The 14,694-nt window shown below is 34.9% G+C and overlaps 2 protein-coding genes and 1 long non-coding RNA gene across 15 annotated transcripts; 1 reads left to right on the top strand and 2 right to left on the bottom strand.

Annotated features, from left to right (window-relative positions):
* Positions 1–980: 980 nt before the first annotated feature.
* LOC141668601 (uncharacterized) lies at positions 981–2,828 on the top strand. 3 transcript variants are annotated; one of them, XR_012553108.1, is made up of 3 exons: positions 981–1,064; positions 1,904–2,126; positions 2,487–2,828. It is a non-coding gene; the product is annotated as an uncharacterized LOC141668601 (long non-coding RNA). The 3 variants fall into 3 exon arrangements; XR_012553106.1 differs by having other exon boundaries at positions 986–1,064; positions 1,878–2,126; XR_012553107.1 differs by having other exon boundaries at positions 1,048–1,064; positions 1,843–2,126.
* Positions 2,829–3,377: 549 nt separating this feature from the next.
* Positions 3,378–8,501, bottom strand: LOC141668600 (putative L-cysteine desulfhydrase, chloroplastic). Of its 5 annotated transcripts, XR_012553104.1 has the most exons (4): positions 6,999–8,496; positions 5,157–5,213; positions 4,628–4,691; positions 3,378–3,652 (listed from the first exon to the last, which is right to left on the bottom strand). XR_012553104.1 is itself a non-coding variant. In XM_074475551.1 (2 exons), exon 1 carries the CDS (start codon positions 8,284–8,286, stop codon positions 7,003–7,005), a length of 1,284 nt encoding a protein of 427 aa, XP_074331652.1. In that variant the 5' UTR covers positions 8,287–8,501; the 3' UTR covers positions 3,378–3,652; positions 6,999–7,002. The 5 variants fall into 5 exon arrangements, 2 of the variants coding, with proteins under 2 accessions (XP_074331652.1, XP_074331653.1); XR_012553105.1 differs by lacking the exon at positions 5,157–5,213 and having other exon boundaries at positions 6,999–8,501; XR_012553103.1 differs by lacking the exon at positions 4,628–4,691.
* Positions 3,378–13,435, bottom strand: LOC141668599 (putative L-cysteine desulfhydrase, chloroplastic). Of its 7 annotated transcripts, XR_012553101.1 has the most exons (4): positions 12,003–13,435; positions 5,157–5,213; positions 4,628–4,691; positions 3,378–3,652 (listed from the first exon to the last, which is right to left on the bottom strand). XR_012553101.1 is itself a non-coding variant. In XM_074475546.1 (2 exons), exon 1 carries the CDS (start codon positions 13,288–13,290, stop codon positions 12,007–12,009), a length of 1,284 nt encoding a protein of 427 aa, XP_074331647.1. In that variant the 5' UTR covers positions 13,291–13,435; the 3' UTR covers positions 3,378–3,652; positions 12,003–12,006. The 7 variants fall into 7 exon arrangements, 4 of the variants coding, with proteins under 4 accessions (XP_074331647.1, XP_074331648.1, XP_074331650.1 ...); XR_012553100.1 differs by lacking the exon at positions 4,628–4,691; XR_012553102.1 differs by lacking the exon at positions 5,157–5,213.
* Between the last annotated feature and the right edge of the window lie 1,259 nt (positions 13,436–14,694).

Here is a 14,694-nt window from a genome sequence, read left to right as displayed (position 1 = left end):
TGTACTTCTTCGTCTCGAATAAGGCGACTCGAATATCGTTAGACTTTGCTCAAATTTGAATTCCAATTCAACTAAATTTTATGTGTCAAATTCGAAATTTGATTCGTAAAAAATTTGATAAGCTCGAGTACGATTCAAAAACTCGAAATATAACTGATTCGGTTCGAGTTCAACTCCATTAGATACATAAAATATAAATAAATATTGAATATTTATATAACAATATATTATAGCAAAAAAAATTAAAAAAACTGAAGTTCGACAAGGCTCATAAATTTTACGAGTCGAGTAATTTGAAACTCGAAATATACTCGATAAAAGAATTCGAATAGCTCGAGATCGAGTTCGATTTAATTAATCAAATTTTTCCCCAAATTTTGTTGATTTACAATAAAAAATATTAGTAAACTGAAACTGTAACTAATAATCAAAAGAAATTATAAAATTTTTATTATTAGAAAGTACATGTAATCTAATTTAATATATATTTTTAGTTTTTTAAAATAATGAAAAATTGATATTTAATTTACGGTTAAAATCAGGTCAATTTGACCACAAAAAATCAAACATGACAGAAAATTGAGACGGAGGAAGTACTATTTTATTATTATCAGCCCGGATCATTATCATTATTCGACTTACTAAACAAAAATAAACAATATATCCCGCTTCGTAATCGAATAATACGAAATATTCCCTCATTCTCATCCATTTGTTATCATTTAAAAGAGGGTGTCCGACACGCATTTTGAGATTGATAGAAATTATAGTTCTATAACTATTTTTTCAAAAAATTTCTTTTTTAATAAAAATATGATGTTGAAACTTTTATTCTGATTTTTTTTAAAAAAACGTATAAAATTATATTTTTTATTTATCTTAAAATACGTGTCGAATACTGTCTCGGAAACGAAAATAACTGAAAGGGACAAAGGGAGTAATAATTAAAAAAAAGTAAGTAAATATGCCAGTATCACAATTCTCACGGCACATTGAGAATATTCCTTTGATCTCAAAAGCTAAACCGGGTCCTTTGTTTCCAATCGGTCCAACAAATAAAAACGGTTAGTTCTGCTCTTTGTCTTGCACCTGTTTGACAAAATGCCTGTGAGACACTTGTTATATATCCTTGTTTTTAACTTTACCACATTACAACACTTGTTTTTCACTGTGTTTTACTATGTCTAATTTTTGGTTTTATCTTCCTCATTTCAGATTGTATCATTCAAGTATCTTGTTAGTTTGTCTTGTGCTAGTAGAATTAGATACTGCATTGTTGCTACTTGCTAGTATCAGTTGCGGAACTTGAGTTTAAAGTCGAGGGTAACGTTAAAAATCTCGAAATAGAGAATAATTTAGTCACCGTTTGGACAATGTGGTAGATAAATCGCAAAATGTAATGTAACAACAAGGATTGAGTGCCTTCGACAAATCAAACCTGCAGCATTATACTCCTATGTTATAGTACTCGACTACTCGTCTAGACCATCTAGCTACTCTTGCTAAATTTACAGTGTTTAAACATTTTATACTAATTATAATATCCGGGATGAGAGGGTTTCATGCCCGTTGCCTCCTTGTTCCGCTCGTGATGCTAGTACAAGGAGAGAGTTGTAGAGTGTTAATGTAAGCACCGTTGTTGGTTTTGTGGTTGCTTTCACTTGAAGATGCTAGTACAAGGAGAGAGTTCTCAAGTTCAGTTTTTTCAGCTGTAAAATGAAGTAGGAACTAGGATAGAACTTCATCGTCTCTGGATGATAGTAGTATTTATGTTCATTTCTCTATATAGAACGTGCAATAATATTATTTCAACCTGGTTGTTGTATTAAAATTGAAATTCAGGCACATACTTATATATATTTTTCTAATGTGGCAAGCCCAAGTCATATGCATTGTGTCGTAGGAGCTACAACAGATTGAAATTTTAAAGACTGATAGCCTGCAGCACTGTTTAGTGGAGACATTAAAAAAGTGAGGAATGGCCCTAAGACGTTTATGTGGATTTTCCGATGGTGAACTGATGAGATCAGATTGCAAACCTTGCTCAAGATTGATGCGACAGACTGCTGGAATTTTCACTGTTGGAGGAGCATTAGGGTTTTGGGTTCTCTGTCGCTTGCACTATGGTTTGTTCCATCTTTCTGACCTTTTTCTCCTTCGTTACACAAAATAGTGAGATAAACCCAACAGAGACTTTGTTGTGGGGAGGGAACAAATCGGTTCTCATCTTTCTTTCTTCCTACCTACAAATTGACACTTCTCCTGTTTAGATATAGTTCCGTCAATTCACATTTTTGAAACATATATGGTGTCTTTTAGCTTCAGGGACTGGGGATATGTTGGATGAATCATCTTTTCATTGATGTTGTAGAAGTTTTCTAGCTTAAATATATTTCTATACAATTTAAAAGAAGGAAGAGGCAAAGATATGACCTGCATTTTGCGACAAGTTACAACTGACTTATATATTTGACATGTCATTGCAGGTCCTAGAATCACTGTTCCCCGGAGTCTAAGGTGGGCTGCTTGTGGTGCCGTCTCTGTAAGCTCAACCACATCATTGCTGGTTCGACTATTTAGCCCTGAATGTGAACCCCAAAATATAGCTGTGTATGACACAAAGAAATGATTAGCGGGTTTTCTTTACATAATCATGTAGGAAATCTGCAGGACATTATGAAGATATCTCGATACGTATGTTATGAAGGATGTATTTTCTTTGAGGATTTCTGGTTAAGTTGTATGACAAGCTCAAACATGCCATTCCTATCGTTGTATGTTGTATATGCTTCTGTGGTGGTGTTAATAATCATTAGACTGTTTGTCGATGTAAAAGTCCTTCACAAACTCTGAACAAAGCAGAGTCATGATCGATTGATCGTTGAATTGTTCAATATGTAAACTAATATTAAGTACTTCTTAGTCCATATTGTTCAGCAAAAGATGAATCTTTTGCATCTAAACCGACCCAGGTTCCGCCATTTTCAAGAGCAACCCATGCTATAGTTTTAAAGGGAAGTAAATGATTAGAAGGTAAAGTACTTTCATCCCATTTTTGGAGTGAAAGTATGCCAATTTTACATTCATCATCACTTGCTTTCGTTCCTTTTTAAAACTCGGAAGCATGATTACGACTGTATGAGTGAAAGTGAAAGTACTTACCTTACACTTGCTTTCATTCCTTTTTAAAACTCGGAAGCAAGGGGTAACCAAATATCCGGTCAGTCAAAGGAAACCTAAACCACTTTGTTAAACTAAACAACTCTAATCACATGATTGCCAACAAAAAAAATTGTGAACTGTAATCAACTTCTACAGGCTAAAACATGATCTTTATTTTTATACTATACTATGGTGTTCTAAAAAGAAAACAGAAAGAAAGAAAGAGATAATTTGCTCATGAAATGCATTTGACTGCTATCAACAATTCATTTATAACAACAAACAACACGCCATTTATGTATGTAACACAATAATGCATAGAGTTGCGATTGTCTCTGTGATGTTAATTCTGCACTTAAGGCAACTGAAAAACAACAAACAGTGTTTCACTCTTGTGTTATTCGGGTCCTGAGGATCTCGGATCCATCACAACTGTTTTGCAGCTCTGACATCTAGTATTCTTAAAGCTGCTTCAGCATGACCGTTCCAACTACAAAAAAGGAAGCATGAGATCAGAAAAATTATGATGCAATAAAGCAAGAAACAGGTACTCCAAGATTATTACATCTTTCAGGATTTAGGATGCATTAAAGAAAGTTGAGGCTATTTTGAAAATGTTACAGCAAAAATTTAAAAGCTCTGCAAGGATATTTACATCTAACATCACAACATAGAATAAAAGTTCGGATGTACATACTCAACGTCAAACCAGGGTAATCAAAACTGATGCTTAAGTGCAGCAAAGCACACATACTGTGTTTCGCTTTCAAAAAGCACAGAGCAAATTAAAAAGCCTCACTAGAAGCGCTTTCAAAGCGCAGAGGGCAAAGAAAGGCGCACTTATGCCTAGAATCAAGAGTGACCAATGCAAAAAAATGAATGTATCATCTGGATCATCTACTAGCAGTCTAATCGAAGAAATTGAGAATGAGGAAGGAGAGGGGGTCAAATTTGTATAGAACAAGCATCTGGAAAATTTCGGGGACGAGAAAGATGTTTGTGCAAAAATATTGTTTTTATTAGCTTCTTAGTGTCTCAAATAAATATGAAACAAAGACCTAGTTCTTTATTTTGAGAAGTTAGTCTGCACTTGAGGTCATTGTTATTATTTAATATATCAAGTGTTTACACATAATTCAAATATACATCAATTTCTAATTTTCTATAGTCTGCTTCATTATATATAACACTTTAGCCGCAGGAGGCCCCTTGCGCTTCTGCACATTTGTTGCCGTTTAAGAACACTGGGTGAAACAGATCGATATTCAGGCTACTATTGTAATATCCCGACTTTTTAGACAATAAATTGCACTTAAATATTAAGTTAAAACTCCAAATTTTATTCATACTTCAAATAAGTTTCCAGTTGTCCATAAAATTCTAAAATCCAAGACAGAAATAAAATCAGTTAAGCTGAAAATAAAGTCAAATCCTGAAGACGCAGCTCCAATACAAACATAATCACCAAAACATTATTCCAAAGAAAGCTCAAATCAAGTCCACTCTTAAGATCTCCCAAAGCTAAGTACCTGAAAATTTGCAAGTAATGAGCCAAAAAGCTCGGCAAAAAAACAATTCTACACTAGTGGATCAAGTAGTTCATAATTTTTATAAAACCAAAATCATTGTCCAAAATCCATATGACATAAAACATAAGTTAATTCCACAGCTCGCTAAGGCCATAAATACCTGATGACAGTAATAAAAGTTCATAATTTCTGTCAATAATGCGCTCATTACTAAGGTATCATATAGTGTGTGCTCCCGAAGGCATCATAAGTAGCACTCGAAGGCATCATAAGTAGCACTCCCTTATAAGGTATCAAATGCTAGCTCTGGAACTATGTGCAATTAATAACCGGTTGATAAGTCAGAGCTCACTAGAAATTCTTATATCTAAAACAGGGTACTTGATCCATAATTTCTAAAATAAAAGCAGTGCAAAAATATTTAAAAGATTTCAAAATAAAATAAAGTGTGAAGAGTTAACTTACCTTAGAAGCACAAGTATCACTTCAACAATTTATCACTTCAACGAATACGAATCAAACCTATATGATTTGAGTAATAAAATTAAAACAAAATATATTAGTAACATGATTAGGTTTTAAGTACAAGTCCGCTAAAACATTTTAATTACCAATGCTAATTGTAGTGCAGGTCACAGTAAAACACAAAGGCATGTAACTTAATTAAAATTATATAAAGATATGGTGGTCACCACCAGGACATGCAAGTAGTACAGTACTATACTTTTAGATAAATAAAAGTGTCTAATCCAATCAACTAACTTAAACGTAAAATATATACTTTATGATTTAAATATTAACTAGTGCACTTTAATAAATAATACCTAATAGGTACCATGCACACATTACCATGTAAAAACTATGTTTAGTAAATGCGAAATTTGATACCCATATTCTATTATTTAGATCAAAAATATCAAAATATAAGAATTTGTATAATATCTAAATTTAGAAAAATATCAACCAACATGATCATATAAAAAATATCACAGCATAATTCTTAAAATCTCGCAACTATAAAAATTATTTAAACACACTGTTTTCACAATTATTACAATTTAATAACTTTGTAAAGATTAAATAAGAAAATAAAAGATAAATTAATACAAACAAGATAATAAGTATCAAATACTTAATTAATTAAATAGATGTACATGTATGCCATATACAAACATGTTAACAAACTAAGTAACAAAATGCAGTAACAAAAATATAGAATTCCAGGATTGTAGTGACATTGATACATATATAAAACTTAAACAATAGTGTCATATAAGATACAATTTACATGTGTATGTGTGAATGCGATAGTAAAACACCAGGATAGCAGATAAAATAAGAGAGAAAAGAAGACGTACCTCAATGCAATATACATGTTAATCAGCACATTGTATTTATAAATCAAAAGATTAACTGCCTCCTAATTTTTAGTTAACGTGGTGTAACCCCTCATTTTAAACTAAACCACATTATCACTTTAAAACGTCTATATTACTTGACTCAGTTAGACCTTATATATACACGTTAAAAAAATGACACCTATGTATATGAGAAAATGATTTTTTTTATCTAAACAAATAACTTAAAATGCCATATATATATATATATATATTTGTTGTAAAAATCCTGTTTATCACAACTATGGTTTAAAGACAAATTACTGATGCTAGCAGCAAAAAAAAGGTGTTCTGGTGAAATCTTTTTTAATTTTCAATGAAAACTTAAATAAGAATATGCCGATGGTCTCCTAAAAACATCATATACATACTCATGTAGATCTAGAAACTTTAGTTCGACGCCTGGACTATTAAACGCATAATTTTAAATAAGCAGAATCCTTGTTGTACAACTGGAAATGCACCCATGACAAACAGAGACTTCTTTTATGCACATTAAAGTAAAAGGTGGGACCTACACAACCTTGACATAAGATCAACACATCATAGAGGACCTCTAATTTGTCGAACAAAGGGACTAAAAAATTTCAGGGTCGATATTTGAAGATAAGATGGTGCTGCCATCATACTCGGTCATACACATCTTCTTCAAAATAATAGATTCCTAGGAAAAAGTGTAGCGCTTTCCTTAGATAAAAAAATGTAGTCACATGCTTAGAAAACAATAATGGACCTATAGATTGCCAGATTAGATGACCGGAAAAGGACAAAGGGAAGATCCTATTCCAGACATGTTGCAACATGAAATGTATTTGTTAGGTAATTGTAAAATATTTTTCAGCTTGAGCTTTTCATGTAAAATATAAAAAAAAAACAATTGGTTTGACATTAACTGCACTAAGCAACATACCTTCTCAACTCTGAAGAAGCCCACAAGTAAACCCTTCAGCAACAAGTTTAATAACTGCATCCCTGAACCTCAAATAGTCGTCTAATTTATTATAAACCTGATGAGAAATCCTAGCATAGCCCGTGACTGGATCAACTTCACCATCTTCTGGAGCTCTATAATAAATAGGCACTTCAATCTTATAACTATCTCTCAAGTGTGTCCTCAATTTCAAAGCATCCGAATCACTAGAAATCCCTAAAGAAACAGGCAGTCCTACCATAACCATACTCGAAGACATCTCAGGTGGCGAACCAAGATTCGTCCCCCACGCCTTCACCAGCATATCTCCCATTTCCACAACTTTCTCATGATTCCTCCTCCTTATACCGTCAATCCCACCTTCAAACCTACTCACAAACTCCATCACCTCCGGAACCACAACCTGAGCACTATAATCCCTAGTCCCAATCCATCCACTCTCCACCACTAATCCATTACCATACTCATGTGAAACCACCGGATGATGCAAATCCTTCATCATATCCTTATTCGCGCAATGCAAAAACGCAACCGCAGGCGGACAAAAAAACCACTTATGCAAAGTACTCGTGTAGAAATCCGCACCAATATCATTAACATCAACCTCAACACTCCCAATACCATGTGCCCCGTCAACAAAAACAAAATCAACACCCTCATCTCGACACAATTGCACCAACTCCTTAACCGGAATAACCACACAAGGCATCGACGTAATATGATCAATCACCGCTAACCTAACTTTCTTGCCCCCCATTCTCCCCATCTCCAACGCTTTCCTAAACTCATCCACAATGCCCTCATTACCCAACAACGGAAACGGAAATTTCACCTCGATAACCCGCCCGCCCGCACGACTAACATAAGCATGCACAGACTTCTTGACAGCACCATAAGCATAATGCAACATAACAACAGCATCACCAAAATCGAATCTTTTTTCCAAGAAACACCAAGAAACATGCTGTAAAACAATAGCAGCAGCAGTCGTAGCATTATCAACAAGGCAAACCTCATCAACACTGTTAGCGCACACAAGGTGTCTGATGAAATGCCTAGCTGAAAGAACAGATGGTTTTAGTGTGTTAAAATAGTAATCATCGGGTTGTTTGAGCCACTGAAGCTGGTGGTGTTGATGGGCTGCGATTATTGAAGAAGGGCATGACCCCAAACTGCCATTGTTGATCCGAGCTATGGTGGGGTCGTGGTGGGAAAACTCAGAGAGAAGCTCTGAGGGTGTTATTAATGGTGAATCTTTGTTGCCCATTTTAACTAATTTGATGATTGTTAAGTGGTGAGATGCATAGGAGCATATATAGTAGTGGTTGATGAGTTGAAGTAAAGTAAAACATTGTTGGTTGTGTCATTTTGATGTGATTTGATTTGAAACAAAGCTTATTATTAAGTTTCTTGGTTGGTTTGAATAATAAAATTATTGAGTAGAAATGATAGTCTAGTGTTTTAGATTAGGAGATTATTGGTCAAAAAAAATGGGTAACATTAAACTCATTAAACTCCAATATTATGGGCCTGATTATTTGCTCACTTTTCTAGAAAAAAAATCATAGGAAGTTAAAAAAAAACCTCAAAACATGTTCAAAACATGTTCATTTGAGTTGTTTTGTAAACTGAAAATTTAAAAAATGAAAAATTGTGTTTTTCAATTTTTTTTTGTTTTATAACTACGTTTTGGAAAAGTGTGGAGAACTATTATTATTAGAGCCTGTTTCCTTCAAGAAAATTTTTCCTTTTTTCTTTTTCTAATTTTTTTACATTTTTTGAATTTTCCTTTTCATAGCAAACTTTTAAATATTAAGAAAATGTGTTCCAAGTGTAAATCATTTTCCAAAACAAGAAAAATAGAAATATGTTTAAGTCAAATAATGTCAATTTCCTATTTTTCTAATTTTATGAACTTAAATAAATAATCATGCTCATGTGATTTCATTTTATTAAACATACTTAAATCAAATTATAATATTTTTCCAACTTCATAAACTTAATTAAATGAATGAGTATCCTCCTGTTCCTATACATTATTTTAGTAAATTTCATGACCTCTCTTGTCATGTGTACGTGTTTAACGTTAAAAATATAAAATAAAATATGGTGTTGATATTAATTTTGAGATGTAACCTACTGCACTAATAAGCGTAGAATATCGTGAATTATACACGTAACTTTACCCACCCCGCTTTTGCAGCCGTGTTTTCTAATTTCTCTAAAATGAAAAACTAGTCTCCAATTTATATGGAAGATTGTTGAAAACTATAAATGATAGTTTTCTATATTTTTGTAAATCTTAGTTGTAATTTGGAAAAGTCTGGAAAATGTTGTTTTCTGTTTTTAAAATTTTCTATTTAGAAAATAGTGAATATGAACATGTTTCTGATGGGGAACAATCAAGAAGCTTGAATCTTGTTTATCAGCTGAAGAACAGTTTCTGATGGGAAAATCTAGGGTAAAATGGTTGAGCCCGGGAGATGGTAATAATAATTTCTTTTTTAAGCAGAAAAAGGCAAACTAGAACAGTAACAAAAAATTTGGCTCTGAAAAATAAAGACGGAGTGGTAGTCCTTGGTCAGAAACAAGTCTCTCAAGTGAGTTGAATTCTTTGAAAGCACTTTCGGTTCTTCTCTTCTTACTAGTCCTTGTAATCACCATGTGCAATGCAAGTCAATTTCTCAACTTCAAGCTTCCATCTTGGTTGAGCCAGTCACCACAGACATCATTTTGAAAACCTTAAAAGCTATGAAAAGGAACAAAGTCCCTGGTCCTAATGGATTTATGGTGAATTTTTTTCTTAAAACTTGGGATATAGTGGGTGATGACTTCTGCAAAGCAATTATCCATTTTTTTGATTCTTCTATTTTGAATCCTAGAATTAATGCTACCATTATAGCTTTAATTCGTAAGATTTCCACTCCAACTCACATGACTGATTATAGACCTATCTCTCTCTGCTCTGTTGCTTATAAATGTATTTCTAAAATCTTGGCTATCAGATTGAAGATTGTTTTGCCCCTGATTATAGACATGGCCCAGTCTGCTTTTGTAAAAGGAAGATCTATCACTGATAATATCCTCATGGCCCAAGAGTTGTTTAGAGGCTATAACAGAGAATCAGGGACTGCTAAATGCGCTTTAAAATTCGACCTTCACAAAGCCTTTGATTCCATCAGGTGGGACTTTATTATTCAGATTCTGATCAAAATGCAATTTCCTCAATGGGTTCAGTCTTGCATTACAACTACCAGATTCTTTGTCAAAGTAAACGGTGTTCTCAATGGATATTTTAAAGGTGGGAAGGGATTGTGATAAGGGGACCCAATGTCCCCTGATTTGTTCAGTCTTGGAATGAATATTCTTTCTTGTATCTTAGCTCAGAGGCCTCCCAATTACAGATTTCATGGGAAATGTAAGAGTACGCAGATATCTCATTTACTCTTTGCAGACGATGTTCTCATTTTCTCACACGGTGACAGGGACTCTATCTTGCATACCATGAACAGCTTGTCTCAATTTACTGACCTTAGTGGCTTAACTCCTAGTATTCACAAGAGTATTGTCTTTTTAAGCAACTGTGATCCTGACGTGGTCAGTTGGTTCGATACCGCTTATCACCACCAAGCTTAGTACTAATGATTGCATGCCTCTTATCTCCAAGCTTGCCAATAGGATTAATGTCTGGACCTCTACTCTCCTTTCCTTCGCATGTAGGGTTCAACTCGTTAGGGCAGTTTTGTTCTCTATTCAAGCCTTCTGGTCTGCTCACTTTATTTTACCGGGAGCTATTCATAAGCTGATTCAAAAGATGTTCACTAGATTTCCTTTGGAAATGAGATCTTAATAAAGTAGGAGCAAAGGTAAGCTGGGATAAGGTGTGCATGCCGCGGGAGGAAGGTGGTCTTAATCTTAAAGTAGAACCAAGCTTTGATTTTACTTCTATTATGTAAAATCATGATTGATGATGTAGATAATTTCGAGGACGAGGAAGATGTTAATGCACAAATAAAGGTTTCATTAGCTTCTTAGTGTCTAAAATAATACTCCCTCCGTCCCTTAATACGTTTCCCATTTTGACTTTTTACACTGTTCACGGTATGCGATTGACTACTAATTTACATCTAAGCTATAAATGCAAATATAGTCATGAGTGATCTTATTGGATTCGTATTTATGAATACTTTAATACAGTGAAATTTTTATATTTAATACTATTACGAAATTAAAGATATTAACAATCAAAAGTGTGCATTGGCAAACGTGTCCAACACAAATGGGAAACGTTTTTAGGGACAGAGGGAGTAATGAAACAAAGATCTAGTTCTTTATTTTTAAAAGTTAGTTTGCACTTAAGGTTGTCGTTATTATTTAGCATGTCAAGTGTTTACACATATTCAATTATACATAAAATTCTATAGTCTGGTTCATTATGAAAAAACCTACACCGCAGGAGGCCCCTTGCCGATGGTCTTATAAAAACATAATTACACAGACTCTCTATCTAAAAAGTTTAGTTCGACGTCTGGAATATTAAAAGCATAACCTTAAATAAGCAGGTTCCTTGTTCTAGAACTGGAAATGCGTCCATGACTAATAGAGACTTACTTTATGCACATTAAAGTATAAGGTGGGATCATACTCAGTCATACACTTCGTCTTTAAAACTGTAGATTTTCAAAGAAGAAGCCTACCGCTTTCCTTAGATAAAAAGTAGTCCTGACTCTCGCGCTAAGGAAGAAATAGTGGACCCGCACAGGGCCAGCTTAGATGACAGAAAAAGGAAAAAGGTAAGATCCTGTTCTAGACGTCGAGCAACGTGAAACGTATTTGTTAACATTAATTTTGATCAAAACGGAGATGGCAATTGTAAATCCTTAGTTAGAAGTTTAGGTACCTAATTAAAGCTTTTCATGTAAAATGTTAAAAAAATGGGTTGACATAAAATTGGTACCTAATTAGCTGCACTAAACAACATACCTTCTCAACCGTGAAGAAGCGCACAAGTAAACTCTTCAGCAACAAGTTTTATAACTGCATCCCTGAACCTCAAATAGTCGTCTAGTTTATTATAAACCTGATGAGAAATCCTAGCATAACCCGTGACTAGATCAACTTCACCATCTTCTGGAGCTCTATAATAAATAGGCACTTCAATCTTATAACTATCTCTCAAGTGTGTCCTCAATTTCAAAGCATCCGAATCACTCGAAATCCCTAAAGAAACTGGCAGTCCTACCATAACCATACTCGAAGACATCTCCGGTGGCGAACCAAGATTCGTCCCCCACGCCTTTACTAACATATCTCCCATTTCCACAATTTTCTCATGATTCCTCCTCCTTATACCTTCAATCCCACCTTCAAACCTATTCACAAACTCCATCACCTCGGGAACCACAACCTGAGCACTGTAATCCCTAGTCCCAATCCATCCACTCTCCACCACTAATCCATTACCATACTCATGTGAAACCACCGGATGATGCAAATCCTTCATCTTATCCATATTCGCGCAATGCAAAAACGCAACCGAAGGAGGACAAAAAAACCACTTATGCAAATTACTCGTATAAAAATCCGCACCAATATCATTAACATCAATCTCAACATTCCCAATAGCATGCGCCCCGTCAACAAAAATAAAATCAACACCTTCATCTCGACACAATTGGACCAACTCCTTAACCGGAATAACCACACTAGGCATCGACGTAATATGATCAATCACCGCTAACCTAACTTTCTTGCCCCCCATTCTCCCCATCTCCAACGCTTTCCTAAACTCATCCACAATACCCTCATTACCCACCAACGGAAACGGCAATTTGACCTCGATAACCCGCCCGCCCGCACGACTAACATAAGCATACACAGACTTCTTGACAGCACCATAAGCATAATGCAACATAACAACAGCATCACCAAAATCGAATCTTTTTTCCAAGAAACACCAAGAAACATGCTGTAAAACAATAGCAACAGCAGTCGTAGCATTATCAACAAGGCAAACCTCATCAACACTGTTAGCGCACACAAGGTGTTTGATGAAATGCCTAGCTGAAAGAACAGATGGTTTTAGTGTGTTAAAATAGTAATCATCGGGTTGTTTGAGCCACTGAAGCTGGTGGTGTTGATGGGCTGCGATTATTGATGAAGGGCATGACCCAAAACTGCCATTGTTGATCCGAGCTGTGGTGGGGTCGTGGTGGGAAAATTCAGAGAGAAGCTCTGAGGGTGTTATTAATGGTGAATCTTTGTTGCCCATTTTGATTAATTTGATGATTGTTAAGTGGGTTTGTGAAGAGGATTAAAAGTGGTGAGATTTGTAATGTGGTGATCGGAGCTGCATAAGATGAGCAATATAGGAGTAAATAAATTAGTGGTTGATGAGTTGATGTAAACGTAAAACATTGTTGGTTTTGTCATTTGACAAAACAAAGCAACTTGCTTATTATTAATAAAGTTTTTGGTTGGTTTGAATAATAAAATTAAGAAAAATGCTAGGGTTACAAAATTAATTTTTGAAATAGTTACAAATTGAAAGCAAATAGAAAGTGTTATTAAATCAAAAAAATAAGTTACAGCTATATAGCAGCCTTACAACGTTCAGTAACAATAAACTAGAAAAATAAGGAATAAAAACATATACTACCTCTAACGGAAACTCTAACAAAACGACTAGGACATCTCCTAAAAACAAGCATGACTAAGCATAGCTATTTATTGACTTGTTCAAATCCAACAAATTCCTCCCCTTAAAATAAAAAGCTCACCCGCATCAGTTTAACCTTCCAATCTTTGAACTCCGAGCAAATTCCTGAGTTTCACATATTGTTCCAGCTTGATTGGTTTGGTCATAATGTCTGCAAGCTGATCATTGGTTCCACAGAAAACCAACTGCATAGCTCCTTCTCCTGACAAGTTGCGCAAGTAATGAAACCTTACATCAATGTGTTTCGTCCTTCGATGCATAACTGGATTTTTTGACAGCTTAATCGTTGAGATGTTGTCACACATAATATCAATGCATACAACACCAACAACACCTAATTCCTGCAACAAACCTTTAAGCCAAATACAATGACACGCTGCCGAAGTAGCTGCAACATACTCTGCTTCAGTAGAAGATAGTGTAACTATGTCTTGTTTCCGTGAACTCCAACAGATTGCTGCCCCATTCAGCAAGAACACATAGCCAGAAGTACTCTTTCTGTCATCTACATCTCGCGCATAGTCACTGTCCGTGTAACCCAGAAGATTCAAGTTTGACGATTTCCCATAGAAAATACCAAAATCCAACGTCCCCTTTAAGTACCTTAATATTCTTTTAATAATCAACATATGTTCTTACTTGGGATCAGCCATGAACCCAGATACTAAACACACTACAAACATTAAGTCAGGTCGTGTTACCGTGAGGTACATGAGACACCCAACAAGTTGTTTGTAAAGTGTTGCATCAGCTCTTTTGCTCCCTTCCTTGCAAAGAATAGTTCCAGGAACAATTGGATTCTTGACAGAATTGCAACTCCACATGTTGAACCTCTCCAGAACTTCCTTGGCATATTTCTTCTGGCAGATATGTATACCATCATCACTTTGACGAACCTCTACTCCAAGAAAGAAACTCATTTTCCCATGTCTATCATCTCAAACTCCTTTTGCATTG

Source organism: Apium graveolens, chromosome 6 (genome assembly GCF_009905375.1).
Source record: "Apium graveolens cultivar Ventura chromosome 6, ASM990537v1, whole genome shotgun sequence".
NCBI classification, from domain to species: domain Eukaryota; kingdom Viridiplantae; phylum Streptophyta; class Magnoliopsida; order Apiales; family Apiaceae; genus Apium; species Apium graveolens.
This window is presented reverse-complemented; position numbering and strand designations above follow the sequence as displayed.